The sequence below is a fragment of the Oncorhynchus masou genome, chromosome 30 (assembly GCF_036934945.1).
Source record: "Oncorhynchus masou masou isolate Uvic2021 chromosome 30, UVic_Omas_1.1, whole genome shotgun sequence".
In the NCBI taxonomy this organism is placed as follows: Eukaryota; Metazoa; Chordata; class Actinopteri; order Salmoniformes; family Salmonidae; genus Oncorhynchus; species Oncorhynchus masou.
In genome coordinates, this window is record NC_088241.1 from 51798816 (window position 1) to 51823224 (window position 24409).

The window sequence follows — 24409 nt, forward strand, 5'->3', positions numbered from 1 at the left end:
AAATTAAAAAAGCCAGGGAGGAGTTATTGCGACAGGGTAGGAACCAACATTTTGGTCATTGTTTCCCAGGGATCCTATAATCATTGTCCACATTAAATGCTTTCCCTTAATTTATGTAGCTAACATATTCATGCTTTGCCTATTCCTGTCTGATTTAGAAGATACTGTTGCAAATACAAAATGCTGATTTGCAGATTGAATAGAGCCCTAGATGTATGTAAATTGTAAGTATTTTTTTTAATGTAATGCATGTTTGATTATGTGTCAGACCCCAGGAAGACTAGCTGTCACCATTGGGGATCATAATAAAAACCATACAAAAATCATAAACTGATAGTGTAATTATTGAACGCTTGTGGATTTTATACTGCGAAGTGGCGAATCACATTTAACAAGCCAAATATTGAAATAGGGTTATAGAAGGTAAAGTAAAAACCCACACCAGTCTGTGCATCAATACTGGTAGATAGTCAAATACTGTATACTGCCCAGACCTAGTTCAGGCCCGGAGGCAATAACTACACACTGATAGACCGGCAACACACTGCCCTATCCAAGCGCTAACGTAGCTCAAGGTAAGGTGTGTGTGTTTGTGCAAAAAGTGGTGTGACATTGAACTGTTACACAATAGGTTGTGACCAGCCAGGTTGCTCAAAATCCACTTCAAATTTTGACATCCGTCCGGGTACCCAGGATGTCTGGAAATGTCTTCAAATCAGAGGCAACTAGGGCATTGTGGGTTTTGCTAGTGCGTTTTTGTTAGGGCATTGTGGATTGGGGTGGGCGTAAGCCGCAAACTCCGGCTCTGAGTGTCGCGTGCTCAATCCCAGTGAAAGGCACTCATTGTGATTTTATTTATTTTAATTTATTTTACCCTATCCCAAACATTAACCCTAAATTTAGCCATTCGGAATTAATGGCTAAACATAACTGTGGAGTTGTTTCTGTTTTAACCCGATCCCAAACCTTAACTCTAAACTTATTCAGAATGAATGCCTCAACTTAACCAGCCATGAGGCGTCGGCGACACCAGCGGTGCAGCCTGGTGGTGAAGCTGCAGCAGGAGGAGCAACCCAGGCTGTCCAAAACATGGCGAAATGTGACTTTTGGAGCACAATCTGAAGTTAAATTGATCAAACCATGAGATCTTGGTGTGATACATGGCACAGAAATAGTCCCTGGATGGGCAGGTATGATGGCAGATACATAGACAGCAGAGGCAGTCAGTCCCGTTTAAGATGAGGGAGGATGATCTTTTTTTTATGAGCATGGCCTTATTTCTATTATAGCTTATTGAGTGACTGTCACTCATCTTCCATTCACCCAGCTATGTAACATGTTCAATATACCAAACATCATGAGGTTGCTACAATCTGAAATCAATCAATCTGTATTTTACCTACTCTCAAGCCCTTACCCAACAATGCAGTTTTAGGAAAATAGAGTTAAGAAAATATTTACAAAAGAAACTAAAGTAAAACACTATAAAATAACAATGATGAGGCTGTATACAGGGGGTACCGGTACCGAGTCAATGTGCAGGGGTACATGTTAGTCGAGGTCATTTCTACATGTACTGTAGGTGGTGGTAAAGTGACTATGCATAGAAAATAAACAATGAGTAGCGGCAGTATAAAAACAAAGGTCCTGGTGGCCATTTGATGAATTGTTCAGCAGTCTTATGGCTGCTGAACAATTCATGGCTAGCGATCATGGCTAGCGGGAAGGTTACCCACTTTTTCTGTGACGAAACCAACTAGGCTCGTAATTTACCAATTGTATTAGTATTTACAGATGGCAGACACATCTGTTATTAAGGCACATGAAAGTCCACATGTTCCAGAAGGCATTCATGCTGAAAAACGCACATTGATAAAAAAAAAACTTTATGTTCAAATGGCTCTGCTGTTAAGTAGTGACCTGCAACATATGCCTGAAACAAGTCACATTTAGGAGTATTTTGTGTAGATTAATGAGGATAAAAAAATAAAAAAAAGTCATACATTTTAGAATAAGAATAAGTCTGTGACATAACAAAATGTGGAAAAAGTCAAGGGGTCTGAATAGTTTAGGAAGGCACTCTAGGTTCTGGATGGCAGGAAGTTTGGCCCCGGTGATTTACTGGGCCGTATTCACTACCCTCTGTACGCCTTACGGTCCGATGCCGAGCAGTTGCCATACCAGGCGGTGATGCAACCGGTTAGGATGCACTCGATGGTGCAACTGTAGAACTTTTTGAGGCTCTGTGGATTCATGCCAAATCTTTTCAGTCTCCTGAAGGGGAAAAGATGTTGTCGTGCCTCTTCATGACTTTCTTGGTGTGTTTGGACCTTGATAGTTTGTTGGTGATGTGGACACCAAGGAACTTGAAACTCTCGACCCGCTCCACTACAGCCCCGTCAATGTGAATGGGGGTGTGTTTGGCCCTCCTTTTCCTGTCGTCCACTATCATCTCCTTTGTCTTGCTCACGTTTAGGGAGAGGTGTTGTCCTGGCACTACACTGCCTCCCTATAGACTGTCTCGTCATTGTCGTTGAACAAGCCTACCAGGATTGTATCGTCAGCAAACGTAATGATGGTGTTGGAGTCGTGCTTGGCAACACAGTCGTGGGTGAACGGGGAGAACAGGAGAGGACTAAGCATGCACCCCTGAAGGGCCCCCGCGTTGAGGATCAGCGTGGCTAATGTGTTGCTGCCCACACTTACCACCTGGGGGCGGCCCTTCAGGAAGTCCAGGATCCAGTTGCAGAGGGAGGTGTTTAGTCCCAGGGTCCTTAGCTTACTGATGAGCTTTGTGGGCACTGTGGTGTTGAATGAAAGTTTACAATATAGGGTTGAGAGAAATTTGAGTAATCAAGGTGACAGACAATGACACATTCAATACCGCATGGCACAATCTTGCCTGTATTTAGCTGATCTAGGGTATAATCATTAGTCCAAGAGTTTCAAATGAGAGATTCTATTGGACAAATTTGAGTATGTTTATCCCTGTTTGTTCAGTTTGCTTCCATTTAAGAAACATTTTTCAACAGAATCGGCAGAGTGAATACACCCCTGATCACATGCAAACACAGTTCACTTTCATACTGTGATCGTGATCCCTTTGTTCGTTGGATAATTCCTTCTTGCACCTACACACTCTCCTCCTCTACACCTTTTCCCTCACTTGTGCACAAAACATCAGCTGTCTGTGACCAGGCAAAAAAACCTTTTCAAGCTAAACCTTCATATCATAACCGCTAACTGTTACACACAGCCTACATCGTTGTCACCGTATTAGCTAACGTCAAGGCATTATAGCTACTAAAATTAACACGTTAGTAAACCCGCTACAATCATTCAGTACAGTGGACAGTTAGCAAGCTGTTTAGCAATTATCCCCGGCAGGCCCTGCCCTCCATACATTTGTAAATGTACCTTGACTTGGAAGAGTTCCAGTGTTGGATAGCCATAGCCAGTTAGGTAACTTAGCATCCCTCTCTGTTTGAGCCAGAGAAATACGAAATATAGCTAGCTCTCTGTCTCTCTCTCGCTCTCTCTTGCTTCTCCTGCATTTTTGCAGAACTTAATTTGTTCAAAACTATTCAACTATGGTCTTTCTCAACTTGTCACCACATTTTATGCACTGCAGTGCTAGCTAGCTGCAGCTTATGTTTTCAATACTAGATTCCTTCTCTGATCCTTTGATTGGATGGACAACATGTCAATTCATGCTGCAAGAGCTTTGATAGGTTGGAGAACATCCTCCAGAAGTTATCATAATTACTGTGTAAGTCTATGGAAGGGGGTGAGAGCCATGAGCCTCCTCGGTTTTGTTTTGAAGTCACTGCACCCAGAGGAGGACGGAAGTTAGCTCTCCACCAGTTACACCATGATGTTACCCAACAGAGTGCTTTTGAGGCTACTGCAGAGCTTCATTGCAAAACAGTGTGTTTTAATCAATTATTTTGTGTCGTGAATATATTTAGTATAGTTTTATCTAAAAAAGATGACTTTTTAGATGTTTCACAATAATACAAAAAATGAAATACACTAAGAAGGATGGTCCTCACCTTCTTCCTCTGAGGAGCCTCCACTGACTAAAAATAAACCAAAAAGACCAAAAATAAACTCATAACTAAGAGAGTAAGAGTAGGAGCACATACTAGCATCATCATTACAATAACACACCTCTTCTTTATTTATTCTCTCTCTTTCTCTCTCTTTCCCCTTTGGCTTCTCCCTCCACCCACCTTCCCTTTCAACTTCTCCTCCCTCCATATCTCCCCTCCTCCCTTTCTCTGTATAATAGAGGGATCCATTACACCATTAGCCTTCTAGGTATTTTCAGGTTCAGCAAACTGAGGTTTTTGTTCCCACCTCTGACTCAGACAGATCACATTGCTGAGTAACTGCATTACACCCTAAAATAATCGAACTGCGTCGTTATTTCAGCCTTTAATGTAGCTGTGTGGTTTACGGGTCTTAGACCCCTGTATGGCGTGTCTTTGTGTGTGAGAGAGATGTACATCACCAGGAGGAAAAACAGAGGACTGCAGTTACTAACATTATTTACACTGTGTCACATTCTCTCGCTTTCGCTGATTCTCTCTCTTTCTCTTTCTCTCTCTCTTTCCATTAACCTATCTCAGACTGCAGGGTGATGGTAGTGGTGGGGAGATGGTGGGGGGACACTACAGATCTCATTAAATATGCAAATGCATCTTGTCTTTCCAAACCCCAGATAGTGGCAGAGATTAGATGAGGCCTGGCCACACGATTAGAAAGAGAGAGAGAGAGAAATAGTTGAAGAAAGAGAGAGGTAAAAGCGAGAGAGTGTGAGAAGGGTATCTTTGAGTGACTCTGCTGTATAGATCTGTTTATGAGAAAGGGGAGTATCTCTAAGTAACTCTGCTGTATGGATCTGTTTATGATACTGTATCATCACTGCTTTGTGATTATAATCACAGTTTGGCCACAGGCTGGGCAGAACAGTCAAACAGCTGTGGAGCCAGCCAGTTAGCTAGCCTGACGGACAGACGCATAGTCCCGGACAGAAGGACGAGATTCTTCCTGCTGTCAGAGGCAGAGAGTCCTCGTCCAAATGATCTACGGCTAATGAGGCAGAGGACCTTAAGTTAAGGAAACATGAGATAACTTTTTAATTGGTTGTTTGTGTGTGTGTGTGTGTGTGTGTGTGTGTGTGTGTGTGTGTGTGTGTGTGTGTGTGTGTGTGTGTGTGTGTGTGTGTGTGTGTGTGTGTGTGTGGACCGAGATCGGCTAGATGCATCCTTGAGAAGTTGCTTTAATTGCTTACATTTCTTTAATTGACTGCAAGAGTCTCCGTCAGCTTGTGAATGTTGTCTAAGGTGTAATTAGTGTTGATACTGTTCTACGATAATGAATGTTGGACGGTGTACCTCCCCCCAGTACCCTAGTAAGCTAGAAGCATAGTAGCGTAAACAAGTGCAGAGGGGAGGGGAGAACATTAATGGAATGAAACACAGCCGAAGGCTCTGTATAGGCCAGCGTTTTCCCAAACTCGGTTCTGTGGACCCCAAGAGGTGCACGTTTTGGTTTTTCCCATAGCACTACACAGCTGATTCAAATAAGCAATCCCTCATCAAGCTTTGATTATTTGAATCAGCTGTGTAATGCTAGGGCATGAATCAAGGGCCAAATTTGGAAAACACTGCTATAGGCTACAAGGCTACTTGGTAATTAGGTTACATGCTGTACCCTTAGCCAGGTGCCTAACAATTAATGATGTACAGTACATAGACTAACTAACTCTGTGGGGCTCCAGGTAGCCTAATGTTTAAGAGTGTTGGGCCAGTAACTGCGAGGTCGCAGGTTTGTATTACCAAGCCGGCAAGGTGTAAAAATCTGCAGTTAACCCCAACAACAACTGTTCCCCGGGCTCTGAAGACGTAGATGTCAATTAAGGAAGCCCCCCGAACCTCTCTGATACAGAGGGGTTAAATAAGGAAGACACATTTGGACTATTGGATGCATTCAGTTGTACAAATGACTGGGTATCTCCCTAACTCAGCAGCAGCTAGCTTGCTATTGCAAACAGGTAGCATCATACAAGTGTGTGTGTGTGAATCAGGGTGATATATATAGTGATGGCCTGAGAAGGAGCAGCTCATACCTGTTAATTAAACCTGAGCCCTGCCCTCCACAGCCTGTCTCACACTGCACATATCAATCAACCACAGTACACACGCGTAGCATTAAGCAGGCTGTGTATGTGTGTCTGCATGCCTTAGTGTGTTTGTGTGGGTTTTTACAGAAATCTTCATCTTTTATTTTCCTCAGTAATCCCATTTTCCAAATGACACATTGATTGTATTTCATGAACAGAATCATAATTCCTGTCTCTAATCGTCATTCACACATATAATTTAATCACTCTGTAACGTGTAACATGCCTAATTGATTTCTAAAGGGATTTGATTCGATCTAAGAGATAATGGTTGATGTGTATATGTGTGTGTTTGTGCATAAATGTTTTTATGTGAATCTGAGTGCGTGTGAATTTGAGTGTGTGCGTGTGTGATTTTAGGCATTAATGCCGAATGGTTAAAGGGATAGCTCACCCAAATGACAAACTGACATATTGGTTTCCTTACCCTGTAAGCAGTCTATGGACAAGGTAAGACAGCCATCCTTGCTTTGTAAGGGTGTAACTGTACAGCATTTGTACCGAACCATTTGGGTACGGGGACTACGCTTCGGTACACACTGTGAACCCGAATGAATACATACTGTATAAAGCATTGGCTATGCCTATTGTGGTGGAATTATTCTAATCAAAGGAGAGACTTTTAGATTTCCTCAAAACTATTGAACTTTACAATTGAATTACTGCAGTAATGGAACGTTAACAATCACCCAATGGTGTAGAGTTAACCATTGAACACAGGTTAGCCGCATGTGCGCACTCCCTCAAATCGTTTGGAGAAAATATGTCTATTCAGCTTTGTTCAAGTGTGTTCTTCATACTATAAAATAATATAAAATAATACCACAGAAATAAAGCAAATCTTGTCTGCTAAATGAAATAGTGTAGCCCACAGCCATTTAGCCACATCAGGAGCTAACATAAGGACAACTCAGAGTATGCTATTCTTTTCTTCTGAAATAGACTGCATTTTCTTCATATCATGCTTCTTTAGACCTGTCTAAAATAAATAATGGATTTATTGTGAAAGTGTAGACTATATTACATGGATTTATTATACTTTTTAAAATTGCTTGTAGGTTATGTGTGGAAGCCAGGAGATGATAAATGTGTTTATGTTAATTAACGGTCAAATATCGTGAGAATGACAATTATTAGCTTGACAATCACCAGCTGACAAAATGTTGTGCCCGTCACAGCCATATGCAGGACCTAATGTATTCTTTCAACAACCTCTGGTCCACAGAACAGACCTTCTATATTATAGTCTTTCAACAACCTCTGGTCCACAGAACAGACCTTCTATATTCTAGTCTTTCAACAACCTCTGGTCCACAGAACAGACCTTCTATATTCTAGTCTTTCAACAACCTCTGGTCCACAGAACAGACCTTCTATATTCTAGTCTTTCAACAACCTCTGGTCCACAGAACAGACCTTCTATATTCTAGTCTTTCAACAACCTCTGGTCCACAGAACAGACCTTCTATATTCTAGTCTTTCAACAACCTCTGGTCCACAGAACAGACCTTCTATATTATAGTCTTTCAACAACCTCTGGTCCACAGAACAGACCTTCTATATTCTAGTCTTTCAACAACCTCTGGTCCACAGAACAGACCTTCTGTATTCTAGTCTTTCAACAACCTCTGGTCCACAGAACAGACCTTCTGTATTCTAGTCTTTCAACAACCTCTGGTCCACAGAACAGACCTTCTATATTCTAGTCCTTCAACAACCTTTGATTCACAGAATAGACCTTCTATATTCTAGTCCTTCAACAACCTCTGGCCCACAGAACAGACCTTCTATATTCTAGTCCTTCAACAACCTCTGGTTCACAGGACAGACAGACCTTCAGTATTTTAGTACTTCAACAACTTCTGTTCCACAGAACAGAAAGGAACTCCTGGCGATGTTGTCCTAGAGATACACAGATATCTTCCAAGTCGCAAAAAAAGCAGCTCTCTGGTCACACTGAATAAGTTATTTGTCATCCACAGGGAAATATTACCTCGGACATGCCTTTATATTCTCCCAGCTGGTTCTCCTTTAAAGATAACACTCATTAAATAGGCTGTTCACACTAGCTAGGGCTGTTACGAGTAATCACGCACGCACGCACGCACACACACATACACTTATTACAATCAACAGGGCCATCAAGTAAAACATGTTTTGCCTGCGCTACAGATGGCTATATCATTCCGCTAATACAGGACTAGTGCACCACTTTTGTGAATAAAATACAAAAATTAAAAAATGTGTGAAGAAATAGATGTTGGCGGCAGGGGCAAGTACTTTCCCACCAGAGGAGCATATTTGACTCATTTGGTTCCCAGAATTATGTGTTGGGCCACCATTAACCTTTGGGAATAAAAAAAATATACAGTGGGGAGAACAAGTATTTGATACACTGCCGATTTTGCAGGTTTTCCTACTTACAAAGCATGTAGATGATCAAATACTTATGTCATGCAATAAAATGCAAATTAATTACTTAAAAATCATACAATGTGATTTTCTGGATTTTTGTTTTAGATTCCGTCTCTCACAGTTGAAGTGTACCTATGATAAAAATTACAGACCTCTACATGCTTTGTAAGTAGGAAAACCTGCAAATCGGCAGTGTATCAAATACTGGTTCTCCCCACTGTATTTGCATTGCAGCGATGCCACAGAAACAGAGAAGCATTTCCCTTGGCCTTCATAAAAAGATAAGCCATGCCCATGCCCATCATAAAAAGAGAAGCCATGCCCATCATAAAAAGAGAAGCCATGCCCATGGCCATCAAAAAAGAGAAGCCATGCCCATGCCCATCATAAAAACATAAGCCATGCCCACCATAAAAAGATAAGCCATGCCCATCATAAAAAGATAAACCATGCCCATGCCCATCATAAAAAGATAAGCCATGCCCATCATAAAAAGATAAGCCATGCCCATCATAAAAAGATAAGCCATGCCCATACCCATCATAAAAAGATAAGCCATGCCCATGCCCATGCCCATCATAAAAAGATAAGCCATGCCCATCATAAAAAGATAAGCCATGCCCATACCCATCATAAAAAGATAAGCCATGCCCATGCCCATGCCCATCATAAAAAGATAAGCCATGCCCATCATAAAAAGATAAGCCATGCCCATGCCCATCATAAAAAGATAAGCCATGCCCATCATTAAAAGATAAGCCATGCCCATGCCCATCATAAAAAGAGAAGCCATGCCCATCATTAAAAGATAAGCCATGCCCATGTCCATCATAAAAAGATAAGCCATGCCCATGCCCATCATTAAAAGATAAGCCATGCCCATCATTAAATATAAGCCATGCCCATGCCCATCATTAAAAGATAAGCCATGCCCATGCCCATCATAAAAAGATAAGCCATGCCCATGCCCATCATTAAATGATAAGCCATGACCATGCCCATCATTAAAAGATAAGCCATGCCCATGCCCATCATTAAAAGATAAGCCATGCCCATGCCCATCATTAAAAGATAAGCCATGCCCATGCCCATCATTAAAAGATAAGCCATGGCCATGCCCATCATTAAATGATAAGCCATGCCCATGCCCATCATTAAAAGATAAGCCATGCCCATGCCCATCATTAAAAGATAAGCCATGCCCATGCCCATCATTAAAAGATAAGCCGTGCCCATGCCCATCATTAAAAGATAAGCCATGCCCATGCCCCATGGCCATCATTCATTAAAGATAAGCCATGCCCATGCCCATCATTAAAAGATAAGCCATGCCCATGCCCATCATTAAAAGATAAGCCATGCCCATGCCCATCATTAAAAGATAAGCCATGCCCATGCCCATCATTAAAAGATAAGCCATGCCCATGGCCATCATAAAAAGTCACAGGTCGTTAGGCTACTTTTTCAGTCATTTTTTTTGAATTAAGAAACTTAGATCTAGAACTGGCCATTACTGTGCCATCGACAAAGCAATGGTCCAACACATGCATGCTGTAATGAATACGATAGGAGACAGACGCTGGTTTCAAGCACAAGGTGCAGTAGATGTTTATTAGGAAAGGACCACAGGAGGAGACAGGTAGCTGGGTCCAGGGACAGGCAGAAGGGAGTCCATACAGGTAACAGTACAGGCAGGGGGAAGTACAGGCAAGAGGTTGATGACAGGAAATCAGATGATTTCAGGCAAAGGTACAGGCAGGGAATAGACAAAAAACGTTGTTAGTGAGGATGTCCAAAAATGACGATAAACAGGGGGACTAATATTGAGATTAACAGCTCTCCGAATAGAATGTGGACAAATACAAACAATACCTCACAGTGATGGGGTGCAATGAACTGAACTCAATAGTGTGTAAATTACCTACAGGTGTGTGAACAGGTGATCAGAATTCAGGTGATTGGGATCTGGGGCGTGAGCTGCGTTCAGGGGATCTACGTGTTTGAGAGTGTGAGTTGGAAGAAGACGTTACACATGCGTTTGGATGCAGGAATGTCTAGCTTATAGCCAGGTAAATGCCATCATTGTTACAATAACTAATTTTGAGAAATGATTTGGTGATATTCTTATGAAAAAAGGAATAGGCTATATTACACGAATTGGGTTTTGTTTGAGGCTTTTGTAAAAACGTGCTTTTACATTATGTGCCAATTGCGCAACCCCCAAGCAACCCAAAACATGCATTGTGGTTTTGGATGATAGGCTATAATGCAATTCAACACTAGACTGTCAGTGGCAGAGGAATTGGGCAGAATGTTGTTTTGTTGCCTGATTTACAGACAGCTAAATTGGCCCGCTAAAACAGAACTAGTAAAGGCCCAGTGAACTACTTTAGTGATTTAAAAAATATAGTTTTTCCAGGGGATGCTGCAGAACCTTCAGCACCCCTACTTCCCGCGGTTATGGGTTAGAGGTATTATATCAAGTTATTAGATGTTATTGAGGCTTTACATAGAAGTCATGCTCATCTGGCCTGCTAAACTTGGCCTGCTATTGATGGTATAAATAAAACTGTGTGAAAGCTGGACTCCCATTAATACACATCTGCACACGGTTTGTTGTCACAGAAACACTGTTCTAGTTCGTCACGGTAATGACAGCTTGTCAATAAGCACTGTTTGGGCTTGAGCACAGTGAGGGGACAAGACAATGTGAATGCAAATGTCAAATTCAAAACAATGTGAAAACTCCTGGGTGGAGAGAGAGAGGGATTTTAATTATGGTAGTTGATTTTGTGTCTTAAGTGTGTGTGTGTGTGTGTGTTTGTGTGTGTGTATAAAGGTTAGGGAAAATAGGATTTTGAATGGGACTGAATTGTGTGTCCCCACAAGGTTAGTTGTACAAGACTGTCTGTGTGTGAGTGCATATGAATGTGTGTGCTTGGGTGTTACTGCTGATAATTACATTTTAAAACACACCTGTTAGTTTCCCCGCATTGGTGCTAAAACATCTGTTAACTCCAGCTAAAATGACCCTGCTATTATCTTTACTCTGATATGACGCTTCCCTCTGTGCAGATACAGATAATGAAAGAACTCCACAATGCATAATACACCATGGAGAGATTAGGTGGCATAATGTACGCCCCATAACATTTTGGCCATGATGAGAATATGAAATGTTACGGTGGTAGAAAAGTTAAATACTGCTTTGTGAGTACGTATAACTACACATGAGAATATGAAACACACACTCGCCCCGTACTGTGGCAGTGGACACTCTCTAATCTAGAATGCCATGTCAGGGTTTCATTGGGATTAACAGAGATGATCATTTGGTACTTTAGTGGGATCGGGGGAATTATGCTGCTCTGCTGTACACAGACTAGGATTAACACAGATTATAGGGACTAACACAGCTGGTTATTCCCACTGGGTTTCCACCTAGGGTGGCCCAACCAGTGTGTGGTGGGTCCAGTAATGCTGTCAAAGCCGGGATTTCTCAAAATTTATGAATGTGTTGACCTGCAGTTAACCCCTTCTCGAACAACGTTCTCACACACACACACACACACACACACACACACACACACACACACACACACACACACACACACACACACACACACACACACACACACACACTTGTTATCTAACTGTGTAAGAACGCTCATTCACTCACAGCTAAAGTGTGCAGTGTGCCATAACCTATGGACACCAATGTCAATATTCCAGCCAGGTCACTCAAGATACAATGTGATATTTGACATTTTTCCAGGTCCCCAGCATGTCAGGAGATGTATTCAAATCTTGCCTCTAGGGGCAACGGTAAGTGCTATTACCATCAAGTAGACTTGCAGCCTGCTAGGGCATTATGGACGGGGGTGGCAGATGGGCATAAGCCGCAAGCTCTGCTCCAAGGGTCATGTGTTCAATCCCAGTGGTAGGCACACATTTTTGTTTGTTTGTTTCAATCCTATTCCAAACCTTAACCCTTACCTCAACCATTCGGAATCAACGTCTAAGCTTAACCGTTGAGTTGTTTCTGTTGTATCCCTATCCAAACCTTAACCTTTACCTTAGACAGATATTTCACTCAAATGACACTGTTTCCACATGCTAAAGTTGTAGCATTTGTGGCACAAATCCGATTTAAGTCATGGGACCAATGTTAGGATTTTTCGCACATCATTTCCAAATCATCTGAATGTATCTAAAATGTATTGTGAAGCCCAACAGAGTCACTTCTAGATGATTTGAACATGAAGATGTTAATATAGGTCCCATGACTTAAATGGGATTAGTGCCAGGGAAACTAAACCCAAGCATTAGGGCTGAAACAGTTTAGACTGTAGGTTTGGGGTCACGGTTCAGTTAAGTTTCGGTACAGTGGGAAAATGAAATGCCAACAGTTACTGTAGTTCATTATTGTTCATTTAAGAAAATACAAGGTGCTGGTTTTCCTGATTGTGAAAACAAGCAATATGACTGGGAAATCAATATGTTAACATGACTCAGGCATTGAATAGGCTTATGTTATAATGTTTGGTTGCACAGAGAAAAAGATGCACACTTGTGTGACTATCATCAAAGGGGCATGTCTTTAGGATGGTACTTCTCGTCTCTCACTCCGGGGTAATGTGATGGGATGTCACTGTTAAGTAGCTCTCTGTGGCCCTGGAGCTCCATTCATCTGTAGTAAGCGCAACACAGGGTGCAGGGGCCAATTAATTGGCAACTTCAGCTTTGGCTTGCTAATATACAGCAAGTACTATCTGTTTGCTGAAATGGGTTCTAGAGGGAAGTTCGTAATGTGGCTCACGACGTGCTGAAACTCCTATTCTCAACCACCAAGAGTGGGCGCATATTCGCCGCTACAAAAACCTTTCGCTCTTGTAATTTCCTTGGCCCGGTTAGAACCAGCTGCGAAGGGCTGCTTGAATGCCGAGGTGAGACGAGGTTGTATTGTTGTTTCTTTCTGTGCCTATCTTGCTCCGGTGGTAAGAATACGTGGGTGATTTCGGGGTGTAAACGTGTCGGTGTTGGCAGCTGCATAGGCTCGTTCAGCAGTGGCGTCATCCTATTAACGTTTCATCCACAAGTCTGTCAATCGGCGTTGTAGTGGGAAGCCAAAATGTTGCCAAACTGGAGATTGAAACGATGATGGAGGATCCACCTGGTTTATCAACCCACCACTCACCATCGTACAGAACTAGTTCCCGGCTGCGCCTCACAAAAGGACAATTTGAAACGCACCAATTAAGATTAGAGTTGTGATTACAAGTTGTGCATAAACTCCAGTTGTCTTAACGGAAAGCCTGAAATGTTTTTCTCAGATCAGATTGACTCAAGAGACACCCATGCAGCATGGTGTCATAGAATTACAACATTATGTTACGTTCTCACACTCGGTTTTTCTTAGAGGCAACATAATAGGGTTCTTAGAACTCTCATGTGTCTGTGTGAAGAGGGAGAAGCCTCTGAGATTTAACGTTGACAGTAGATTTATGATGGCTTGGTGATAAGACAACATTCCATTCCATGATTAGTGTTGGCGTGCCTGTCTGTTGGTGCCAGGGAGACCCAATCTCCAGTTTATTTAAAGAAAAGATTTAGTATTCTAGGTTGTATTAGTATTTTTGTATAAGCAAGCAGTAAATGAACTAGAGACAGACATTTGGCGCCATGTAAATCTTGATGTCTGTTGCATGAGAGCACAATGTACCTTTGTATAATTTTCACGTATCTGTTCTTCGTCACAAGGACTCAGGAAGACTATAAGAGTTGTAACCTAACCCTGTTTATTTTGGGCTTTAACAAAGAATGATGTACTCCTATATGCTTAATTTAGAGTTATTAATGTAACTTCAGTTGTTCTACAAATGTTGGGCTATATGTTTTGATATTTAATACATTGTAATTCTGCATGATGAGACTAATGATGATTTGAAAAAAGTAACTTGAACGGCATGAGCTCTGCTTTTTGTTTTGCTCAGGCTGTACACACTTCAAAAGTCTCTCATTCATATTTTGACAAGCACTTGATAATGCCTTAAATTTCACAGAGGCATCTCCTTTGTGGCCGTAATGCACCCTAAAAAAATTGATTCCTTTTGCGGCCCGAAGTGTTCCATTATGCCCTTCTCCCTGAGTGTCCTGCGAAATCCGAAGCGCTTCTCTCTCGCACAGCTCTCCATCATGTGATCTGGCCTTTCTCACAAGCTACAAGTCACAAGCTACAAGTGAAGACAGACACATCTGGGACGCAACTGTTCACATTCTTATACAATTCCGAGGTGCATATTGAAGATATTGGAAGAACTAGTCTATGTCAATCTACTATCCCACATAGTACAAAAGTCAATCTATTCTATTATGTGTGTGAGAAATAAATATTCCAAACATAGTCTGGGACAGTTGTGGGATGCGAGAGATCCCAAATTAATACAACCACTAGCATAAACTATTCAGCAATTTCTGCACATATTCATCACCGCAGTGCGAACATGGTAGTAGGCTATAAGCGCTAATGTTCCATTAGCGGAAAACAGCATTATCAAAAGTGACCACAATGCGATTATGCATGTAATGCTTTTATTATAAAGGTGCATTTTTATGGTGAAAATGATCTTCCCCAAACTTGAAACTCACACACTGCTTATATATGCATGTTAGGCTCTATACCCCCTGTAAAGCGTATTAATGTGCTTCATTTTAAGAAGTTATTTGGCCGCTTTAGTTTGTACAAACTTTATATAAACATATAGGCATATGTGCTTGGCTACATGACTAGGATTCGAAAAAGTTGGGGAAAAAAGGCATTTTTCTTATGCTGGGCATCATTCACAAGTGATAAACTAATAGTGTCACCCATCAGACTATTCTTGATTTAATCTTGTCTTTACATATACTAAATAATATATGTGTGACAGTGGTTTTGATTTAGAATGGACCATTATCATGCTTCTGTCTCAAGACTGGGGCAGGGGAAAACATGTCATCTATGCACTTATATAGTGAATGGAGGAAGCGTTTCCCCTGGTTCATTTTCATGCCAGCCAGGTAGGCTATTCTCCTGTTGTAAAGAGAACCAACGTGCTTAATATTAGGAAAGTTGAGAAATAAATATAATAGGCCTAACCTATAGAAAGCTTTGTATTTTTATTAGAGGCCATCACTCTGTTTCCTCCCTCGATTGCATAGCCAATAGAAATGTTGCGTAACACGAGCACATTGGCTCTCATGAAGTGTTTGATTAGATTTTTTAACACATTTGCATTGCTGTCAGAGTGGTTACAGGGACAATAGAGTGTTGAGTACCAGGCAGTTAGCACGTTTGGTAGGCTACTAATGACCATCAGCAGCATGAGAACTTGGAGAAGCCTAATTACCGTGCCTTCATTACTCGTGACCGCAGGTGTGGCTTTAATACGGTCACCGCAACAGCCCCAATAGAGGATCCAGGCAGGCCAGAATAAAAACATTGTCATTTTTTAAATGAAATACTTAACTTCTCCAGCCCTCTTCCCCCCTCTCCTTCTCCCTCTTCCCCCTCTCCCTCTTTCTCCCTCTGTAATGTCCTCCATCTATTTTACACTGGAAGCTCTACTGCAGTGCAATTAGGGGCCAGACCTGGGTGCACACACACACGCATGCACACACACGCACACACACACACGCACACACACACACGTACACACACTGCCATGATCTATGTGATCACCAGGATCACGAGGGGAGCTCGTGACCCAGTGATCCCTCTAATTGTGTGTTTCTGCATAGCCTGCTATAGTGTTTCTGAGAGAGAGAGAGATATCACAAAAAGCTATTCATACCTCGGCCTAAACATCGGCGCCACAGGTAACTTCCACAAAGCTGTGAACGATCTGAGAGACAAGGCAAGAAGGGCCTTCTACGCCATCAAAAATAACATAAAATTTGACATACCTATTAGGATCTGGTTAAAATACTTGAATCAGTTATAAAACCCATTACCCTATATGGTTGTGAGGTCTAGGGTCTGCTCACCAACCAATAATTCACAAAATGGGACAAACACCAAACTGACTCTGCATGCAGAATTCTGTAGAAATATCTCCAGTGTACAACAACAAAAAACACAAAATAATGCATGCAGAGCAGAATTAGATACCTGCTTATTATCAAAATCCAGAAAAGAGACATTAAATTCTATAACCACTTAAAAGGAAGCGATTGTCACACGCTGACCTTAGATATCTGTTTTTCTATATATTTTGGTTAGGTCAGGGTGTGACTAGGGTGGGTACTCTAGTTTTTGTATGTCTAGGGGTTTTGTATGTCGAGGGGTTTTTGTATGTCCATGTTGGCCTGATATGGTTCCCAATCAGAGACAGCTGTTTATCGTTGTCTCTGATTGGGGATCATATTTAGGTAGCTATTTTCCTCATTTGTGTTGTGGGATCTTGATTATTGTTTAGATGCCTGTCTGCACTAATTTGTATAGTTTCATGTTTCGTTTGTTGGTTTTGTTGTTTTTGTTAAGTGTTTCATTCTTTAAAATAGAATGTATCTATACCACCCTGCGCTTTGGTCTCACTCATACGACGAATGTGACAGTGATTCCCAAACCTTCCATAACAAAGCAGAGATATGAACCTGGAGAAGAGTCCCCTAAGCAAACTGGTGCTGAGGCTCTGTTCACAAACACAAACAGACCCCACAGAGCCCCAGGACAGCAATACAATTAGACCCAACAAATCATAAGAAATCAAAAAGGTAATTACTTGACACATTGCAAAGAATCTACAAAACATCTGAACAAACTAGAATTCTATTTGGCCCTCAACAGAGAGTACACAGTGACAGAATACCTGACCACTGTGACTGACATAAAATGAAGGAAAGCTTGACTATGTACAGACTCCGTGAGTATAGCCTTGCAATTGAGAGAGGCTGCCATAGCCTGTCTTCTCTTGGGATCCAGGTCTGCCTATGTGCACACTGCCCACAAAATGAGGTGAAAACGGAGCTTCCTAATCTCCTGCCAAATGTATGACCATGTTAGAGACACATATTTCCTTCAGATTAGACAGACACACAAAGAATACGAGAACAAATCCAATTTTGAGGCCATCACAGCACCTGTTGCCATAAGAAAAGGGCAACCAGTGAAGAACAAACACCATTGTAAATATAGTATTTATGTTGATTTATTTTCCTTTTTGTACATTAACTATTTGCACATCGTTATAACACTGTACATAGCCATTATATGACATTTGAAATGTTTCTATTGCTTTGGAACGTTTGTGAGTGTAATGTTTACTGTTCATTTTATATACTCAGCTTTGTACTCAGCTTTGTTCTCTCAAGAGGAAATCACTCTGTTACTGGCTCTCATTGATTGTCCTTGGGAGCTAGCTAACAGAGCAACATTAGCCTCCTAGCGTGGTCTATCCCTGATCCAGAAAAATAAAGAGGATGTGACAGCGATTTCACAGAAACAATGGAACGTTATATTTTTGTTTACTTGCAATTTATCCCCTATTATTGACAATTATAAGGTTTGAAAAAGTCAGGATCGCTAGCAGAGATCTTGGGGAGCCTTCCACTTCTAGGTTTGTGTAAACTTCTGACTTTGTTCCTGGTAAGCCCTTGCTGTGGTCTCCTGGTGGCGAGTGGCTGTAGTCCGGACGGCCGCTGTCTTCTGTTCTGTTGGTGCTGAACTTCAGAATTCCTATTCAGTCGCTGTCCACTTCAATGGTGCTGAATCTCTGACCACAGCTTTTTTTGTATATTTTTTTACCTCAGCTGTCTACAGTAAACAGTTTGAATATTTGATAACAACAATGAACCATGAGGTTACAGTATATTACTGTATAATAAACTCCATATTATGAGTTATTTTTCTTAACCTCAACTGTTTTCTTGCAGTTCGGCAGATGAGCAGTTTCGCTGGAACATCCAAGGTAGGCTAAACGTCAAATACTTTTTTATTGATAATCACTGTATGATATTTTATTATGCATATTTCCTAAGAATACAACCAGATATCACAGACATGGACATCATCAAATTTGTGTGACATTGAAAATACACACCCTTTATGGAGGTTGTATCACGACTGTGACCCAGACTAACCTGTTCCCCCTGTTTCCTGTTTCCTGTCCAGCTGATGGCCAGAAGGACATAGAGGATGAGCTGACCACAGGACTGGAGCTGGTTGACTCCTGCATCAGATCCCTGCAGGAGTCTGGAATACTGGACCCTCATCAATACAACACAGGAGAACGTGAGGACAACCCTTATTTTAATATGACAGGGTGTGTTTGTGTGTAACGTTCCCATTCTTTCTTTAGTCTCTTCCTATATATTGATATGTTTCCTCTGGTGCAACTTCCCGCTAAGAGCTCATTTAGGGACACGGACGAAATAACACAATCACATTTGTAAGACATTTTCATCTCTCTGTCGTCAATGCTACCCCAAAGAGGTTTAGCCATCAGTTTGTATTTACTGAAAGCCCATTTCAGAAATGATATATTACAAAAGAAACCCAAACCAAACCGTTTAGTCTTACTGATGCACACACAGACTTTTCAGTTTGATGGAAGGAGAGTGGTTTATAAATGTAGTGTATCTCTCCTAATAGTCCTCAAAATGACAGTCATTCCAATGAGAGTCGAGGGGACTATTTAGTTGGAAAGAACAGAACACCCTCGGTTTGGATTTTCCTCTATCAGTTCAGAAGCAGACAACATTATATTACACAAAAAGCCGATATACAAAACAGCATATACAGGCCTGTGTGTGTGTGTGTGTGTGTGTGTGTGTGTGTGTGTGTGTGTGTGTGTGTGTGTGTGTGTGTGTGTGTGTGCGTGTGTGCGTGCGTGACATTCCCCCTCTCGCTGTGAAGCACAAAGTGGCGTTTGTTTAATAATTCATAGGAACGTAGGAGAGGAGATGGGTGGAGGGGACGAGAGGAGGTTGCTGTGAAACTCTACTGCAGATAGTTTTAATCCCCGACTACACAGAGACAGATTAAGGATAGAACAGTCCTCTCTCATTTTAGCCGAAAACATATTGATGTGTTTGTTGGCATCATAAGGGAGTTCAGGGGGTGAAGGGCTGTTTGGATTCCCGGGCTTACAGCAAAACGAGAGAACATGGAGTGTTTAACTTGTGTAGAGAGGTAGTGCTTCTAAAAAGATGACACTTAAACCAAAACACAGAGAACCAAGTGTACACTCTTAAGCTGTATTCAAATACCCATACTAACCTAACATTAGGTAGCTAACACATACCGGTACATACAAGCAACTGCTGTAATGATATGCTATGCGGTTCGTAAGGCTAGCATACCTAACAAATTGTCAGGCAACACAACGTGTAACGTAACTTATTTGAAAAGTCATAAATGTTTTATTCCATTGCTCAACATGTTCTCAACATTTGTCATAATTTGTTAAATTAATGAATATTTACTTTTTGTGCTTACATTTGTTATCCGCTCATCTGACTTTTTCTTCAAATCTGAAATTCTTGTGAAGCCACGCTCATTTTCTGAAGATTTGCATTATGGGCCCCAAAAGCACGGAAATACTTCAAATTTTGCCGAATATAGTACGAAATCATTTGAAACATTTAGCATACTAACTATATCCATACTATGACCAATAAGCATACTGCATACTTCATTTATGTCATAAATAGTACAGTCAGTGCGGTTTGTATGAGTATTTCGACCACAGCTTTAGAAAAAGGGTTCTTCGGTTGTCCCCATAGGACAGAGATGGGCAACTGCCGGCCCGCAGGCCCCGCCCCTTTTGAAGGCCCTTGGATCAATGTCTTTTTTGTACTCAGTTGAGGTTGTAGAATACCACAAGGTTCAAGTTTGACATTTGTTTGTTCATCTGCAGTTTTTCTCTTGTTATGCCAGTCACTGATAGTCATTCAATTAGCCCCCGTCAACTAAACATTTTTTGGTAAAAGAGTCTAGCGGCCAGCTATCTAAACTTGTTATCATGGTTGAATTACCGGCCGCATAATTTTGTTAGTCAGTCTGACACAGATATCATATTAAAATGGCAGACATTTCTCTCCACCCTATGGAAAAATGTGTAGAAATTACCTCTAAAACAAAAACAAAATGGCTCTACACTGTCAAGAGGGGGGCTGCAATTTTCTTTTTATTGCAATGTGGGGGGGGGTCTGCACATGTGGGTACGCAGAGCTGCGTGCAACTGCGATACCTCATGATGAGTTCAGAAATTCTGTGGCCCCCAACCTCATCAAAGATGCCCGTCCCTGCCATAGGAGAACCCTTTTTGGCTCCTGGTTAAGCCCTTTTTGGTTCCAGGTAAAACCCTTTTTTGGTTCCAGGTGAAACCCTATTGGATTTCATGTAGAACCCTATATGTTAAAGGTTCCACATGGAACCCAAAAGGGTTCTACCCCTATCCAAATAAGGTGTTTTTCAAAGGGTTTCCTATGAGGACAGCTGAAGAACCCTTTTAGGTTCTTTTTTAAATATAGTCCTGCATTTTTAGTTCCAGAGGTGGTAGAGATGGTGGTTAAAGGCTGTCATTTCCTGTTGGTTATGTAGAAAAGTGTAAAAGCCTAAAAAGCCTAAGAGCACTTCTGCTGAGTTACACACAGCTTTCAACTAAATGTCAGACAAAGACAGAGTGGCTCAGATGAAAACTGTGTTTGTGGTATGGTGTGTGTGTGCTCTGCTGACATAAACATCAAAGGGAGCGAGAGGGACAATATGAGAGAGAGAGAGAGAGAGAGAGAGAGTATGCGGGAGAGAGATTATTTTTCTCTCCAATAGGGAGTAGGAAAAGCCTGTGATTGATGTATTTAAGCACAGTGAGATATAGCACATGTCATGGACCTAACTACCGTTAAGTAAGCCCAGACCAACCCTGCCCCTTACCTGCCCCTTATCCCTGTGTGTGTACGTGTGCACCTATGTGTGTGTGTGTGTGTGACAGAGGACAACAGTATTGTTCTCCTCGCTCTGGAGAATGTATGCCTCTTCACCCAGCAGTGCTCCTCTCAAATGGAGTGTGGGTGTGTGTGTTCCCTCTCGTCCCCGTAGAGTGTTGCTCTCTAAGGGAATGTGTTGTGTTGACCCAGAATGCTTAGCGTTCTGATGCTGATGGAGACTGATAGTGTAAACATGCTTAGGTCCAGTGTGTGTGTGTGTGTGTGTGTGTTTAAACATGCCACAGTTGAGAGTGACATTACTCCACACAGCCCAGATCACAAATTAAACAATTCTAGGCTGAGAGACGCCAACGCATAAATGACAGAAGGAAAGAGAGAACGTGAGAGAGATAGAGCTGTGATTAAAGAGAGAAATGCATGCCCACTTACTCTCCTCACAATTTCTCACCCATCCCCCACTTCTCCCCCCCTTCTCCGCTCCCCTCCTGCGCTCCGCTCCTCTCTCCTCCTCTTCTCCTCTCCTCTCACCCGTCCCCCTCTTCTCCTATCTCACCCATCCCCCCTTCTCCTCTCCCCTCCTCCGCTCCCCTCCCCTCCTCTGCTCCTCTCCTCTCTCCTCTTCCGCTCCTCTCCTCTCTCCTTCTCTGCTCCCTTCTGCTTCTCTGCTCCTCTCCTCTCTCTTTCTCCACTCCTCTACTCTCGCCTTCTCCGCTCCTCCCATCTTTTCTTCTATGCTCCTCTCCTCTCTCCTTCTCTGCCCCTCTCTCCTTCTCTGCCCCTCTCTCCTTCTCTGCTCCTCTCTTCTTCTCTGCTCCTCTCATCTCTCCTTCTCTATTCCTCTCCTCTCTCCTTCTCTGCTCCTCTTCTTCTCTTCTCCTCTCATCTCTCCTTCTCTATTCCTCTCCTCTCGCCTTCTCCGATCCTCCCATCTCTTCTTCTATGCTCCTCTCCTCTCTCCTTCTCTGCCCCTCTCTCCTTCTCTGCTCCTCTCTTCTTCTCTGCTCCTCTCATCTCTCCTTCTCTATTCCTCTCCTCTCTCCTTTTCTGCTCCTCTCTTCTTCTCTGCTCCTCTCCTATTTCCTTCTCTGCTCCTCTCCTCTCATCTATCCCCTCCTCTCCTCTTTCCTTCTTGGCTCCTCTTATCTCTCCTCTTCTCCTCTGAGGTCACCTTCTCTTTTCCTCCTTTCTACCTCCGATACTCTGCCTTCCACTTTTTCCTACTTTACCCTTATTTCCCTATTTCCCTCATCTTCTCTCCTCCCTCTCCTCCTCCTCTGTAACCCCTTATCCACCCCCTGCTCCCTCTCCTCCTCCCCTGTAACCCCTTATCCACCCTCTGCTCCCTCTCCTCCTCCCCTGTAACCCCTTATCCACCCCCTCCTCCCTCTCCTCCTCCCCTATAACTCCTTATCCACTCCCTCCTCCCTCTCCTCCTCCCTTGTAAAACCCTTATCTACCCCCTCCTCCCTCTCCTCCTCCCCTATAACCCCCTATCCACTCCTCTTCCCTCTCCTCCTCCCCTATAACCCCTTATCTGCCCCATCCTCCCTCTCCTCCTCTCCCTCTCCTGATAAATGATGTATGCTTTTTCTAAATCACTGAGGGCTGAAACGCTGCACTGCCTGTTCTAAATAGCTGCATCTCTCTCCTTCCCTCCCCCTCTCTCTCTCTCTCTCTCTCTCTCTCTCTCTCCCCAGCTCTTCTTTCCCAGAGTTCTTTGCAGCTCAACTCCACCCCAGAGGCTTCGCTCCAGTACTCCGCCAGCTACCATAGCAACCAGACCCTCGCCCTTAGCGACAGTGCTGCAGCGGCAACCCCACAGCGCAGTGGACAGGTCGGAGGGGCCGTGCACAGCTACAACCAGGTAGGTCACCATGACAATGATGATGAGGAGAAAGATGAGGATATGATAATGATGATGATGAGGATAATGCTAATGTTTAGCGACTCACAATCTCTTCTTGTAAAGCAGTTGTCGCATTCAAGACAAAGTTACTCTCCTATGTTACTGCGATATTTGTTTATATTTTCTGTAGCCGAACACTACTGTCCTGAGCAGTTTTTATTCTGTACCCAGGGATGGAGGAAGGGAGCCAGGCAGGGAGTTCTCTGCCCAGCTCTCCTCTTGACTGGGCGATGTGGCTGTTCTGCACACTATCTACTGCTTTCACCTTTTCTAATGCTCCTTAGCTTAACCTTATGAAGGGTAAAGTCACGTTCTACAAGTCAAAAGTCTTCAGTTAGCTGTTGGCTCGGAATAAGCTAACGGAGTCGGCTCTAACTTTCTCTCCTCTTTCCCATCCCCCTTTATCTCTCTCTCTCTCTATTTGTCATGCACACCATCGTGTGTGGGCTATCCTGCTGCTCTACACAGGTCATAGTAGCCTGGGGAGGTGTGTGGCTAGTAGAGGTCAGAGGAAAGAGACAGATACATTTAGCACGGTTTATTTGATCTAGGTGGAAGGGAGAGGGGAGCAGTGAAGGTGGACTGTTTAATTGCATGGGGAGATACCAGTTTGGTTTGTTATTTCTCTAATAATTTGTTAAAGGAGGTGAATGGGTGTTCATCTCCACACACTGATCAAGAGGAGCCATTTATCCTCTAGCCTCCAGACATTTATTCCCTATGTTCATTTTTTCACAAGCTAGCTGACAGTACAAAACACACACACACACACACACACACACACACACACACACACACACACACACACACACACACACACACACACACACACACACACACACACACACACACACACACACACACACACACACACACACACACACACACACACACACCTGCCATTTGTTACCAACTGCAAAGCTTTATGAAAAGATGCAGCATGCATTGAGAGGGCAAATTTTGCTGTCTGT

The 24409-nt window shown here is 42.5% G+C and overlaps 1 protein-coding gene across 1 annotated transcript in view; it reads left to right on the forward strand.

Annotated features, from left to right (window-relative positions):
* The window catches only part of LOC135522735 (catenin delta-2-like), a 401912-nt gene that overhangs the window by 151649 nt on the left and 225854 nt on the right, over positions 1 to 24409 (forward strand). The window contains exons 4-6 of the mRNA XM_064949274.1: positions 18515 to 18549; positions 18753 to 18872; positions 23230 to 23396. Of these exons, the coding sequence (XP_064805346.1) occupies positions 18515 to 18549; positions 18753 to 18872; positions 23230 to 23396 (322 nt within the window). The remainder of the gene's footprint in view (positions 1 to 18514; positions 18550 to 18752; positions 18873 to 23229; positions 23397 to 24409) is intronic.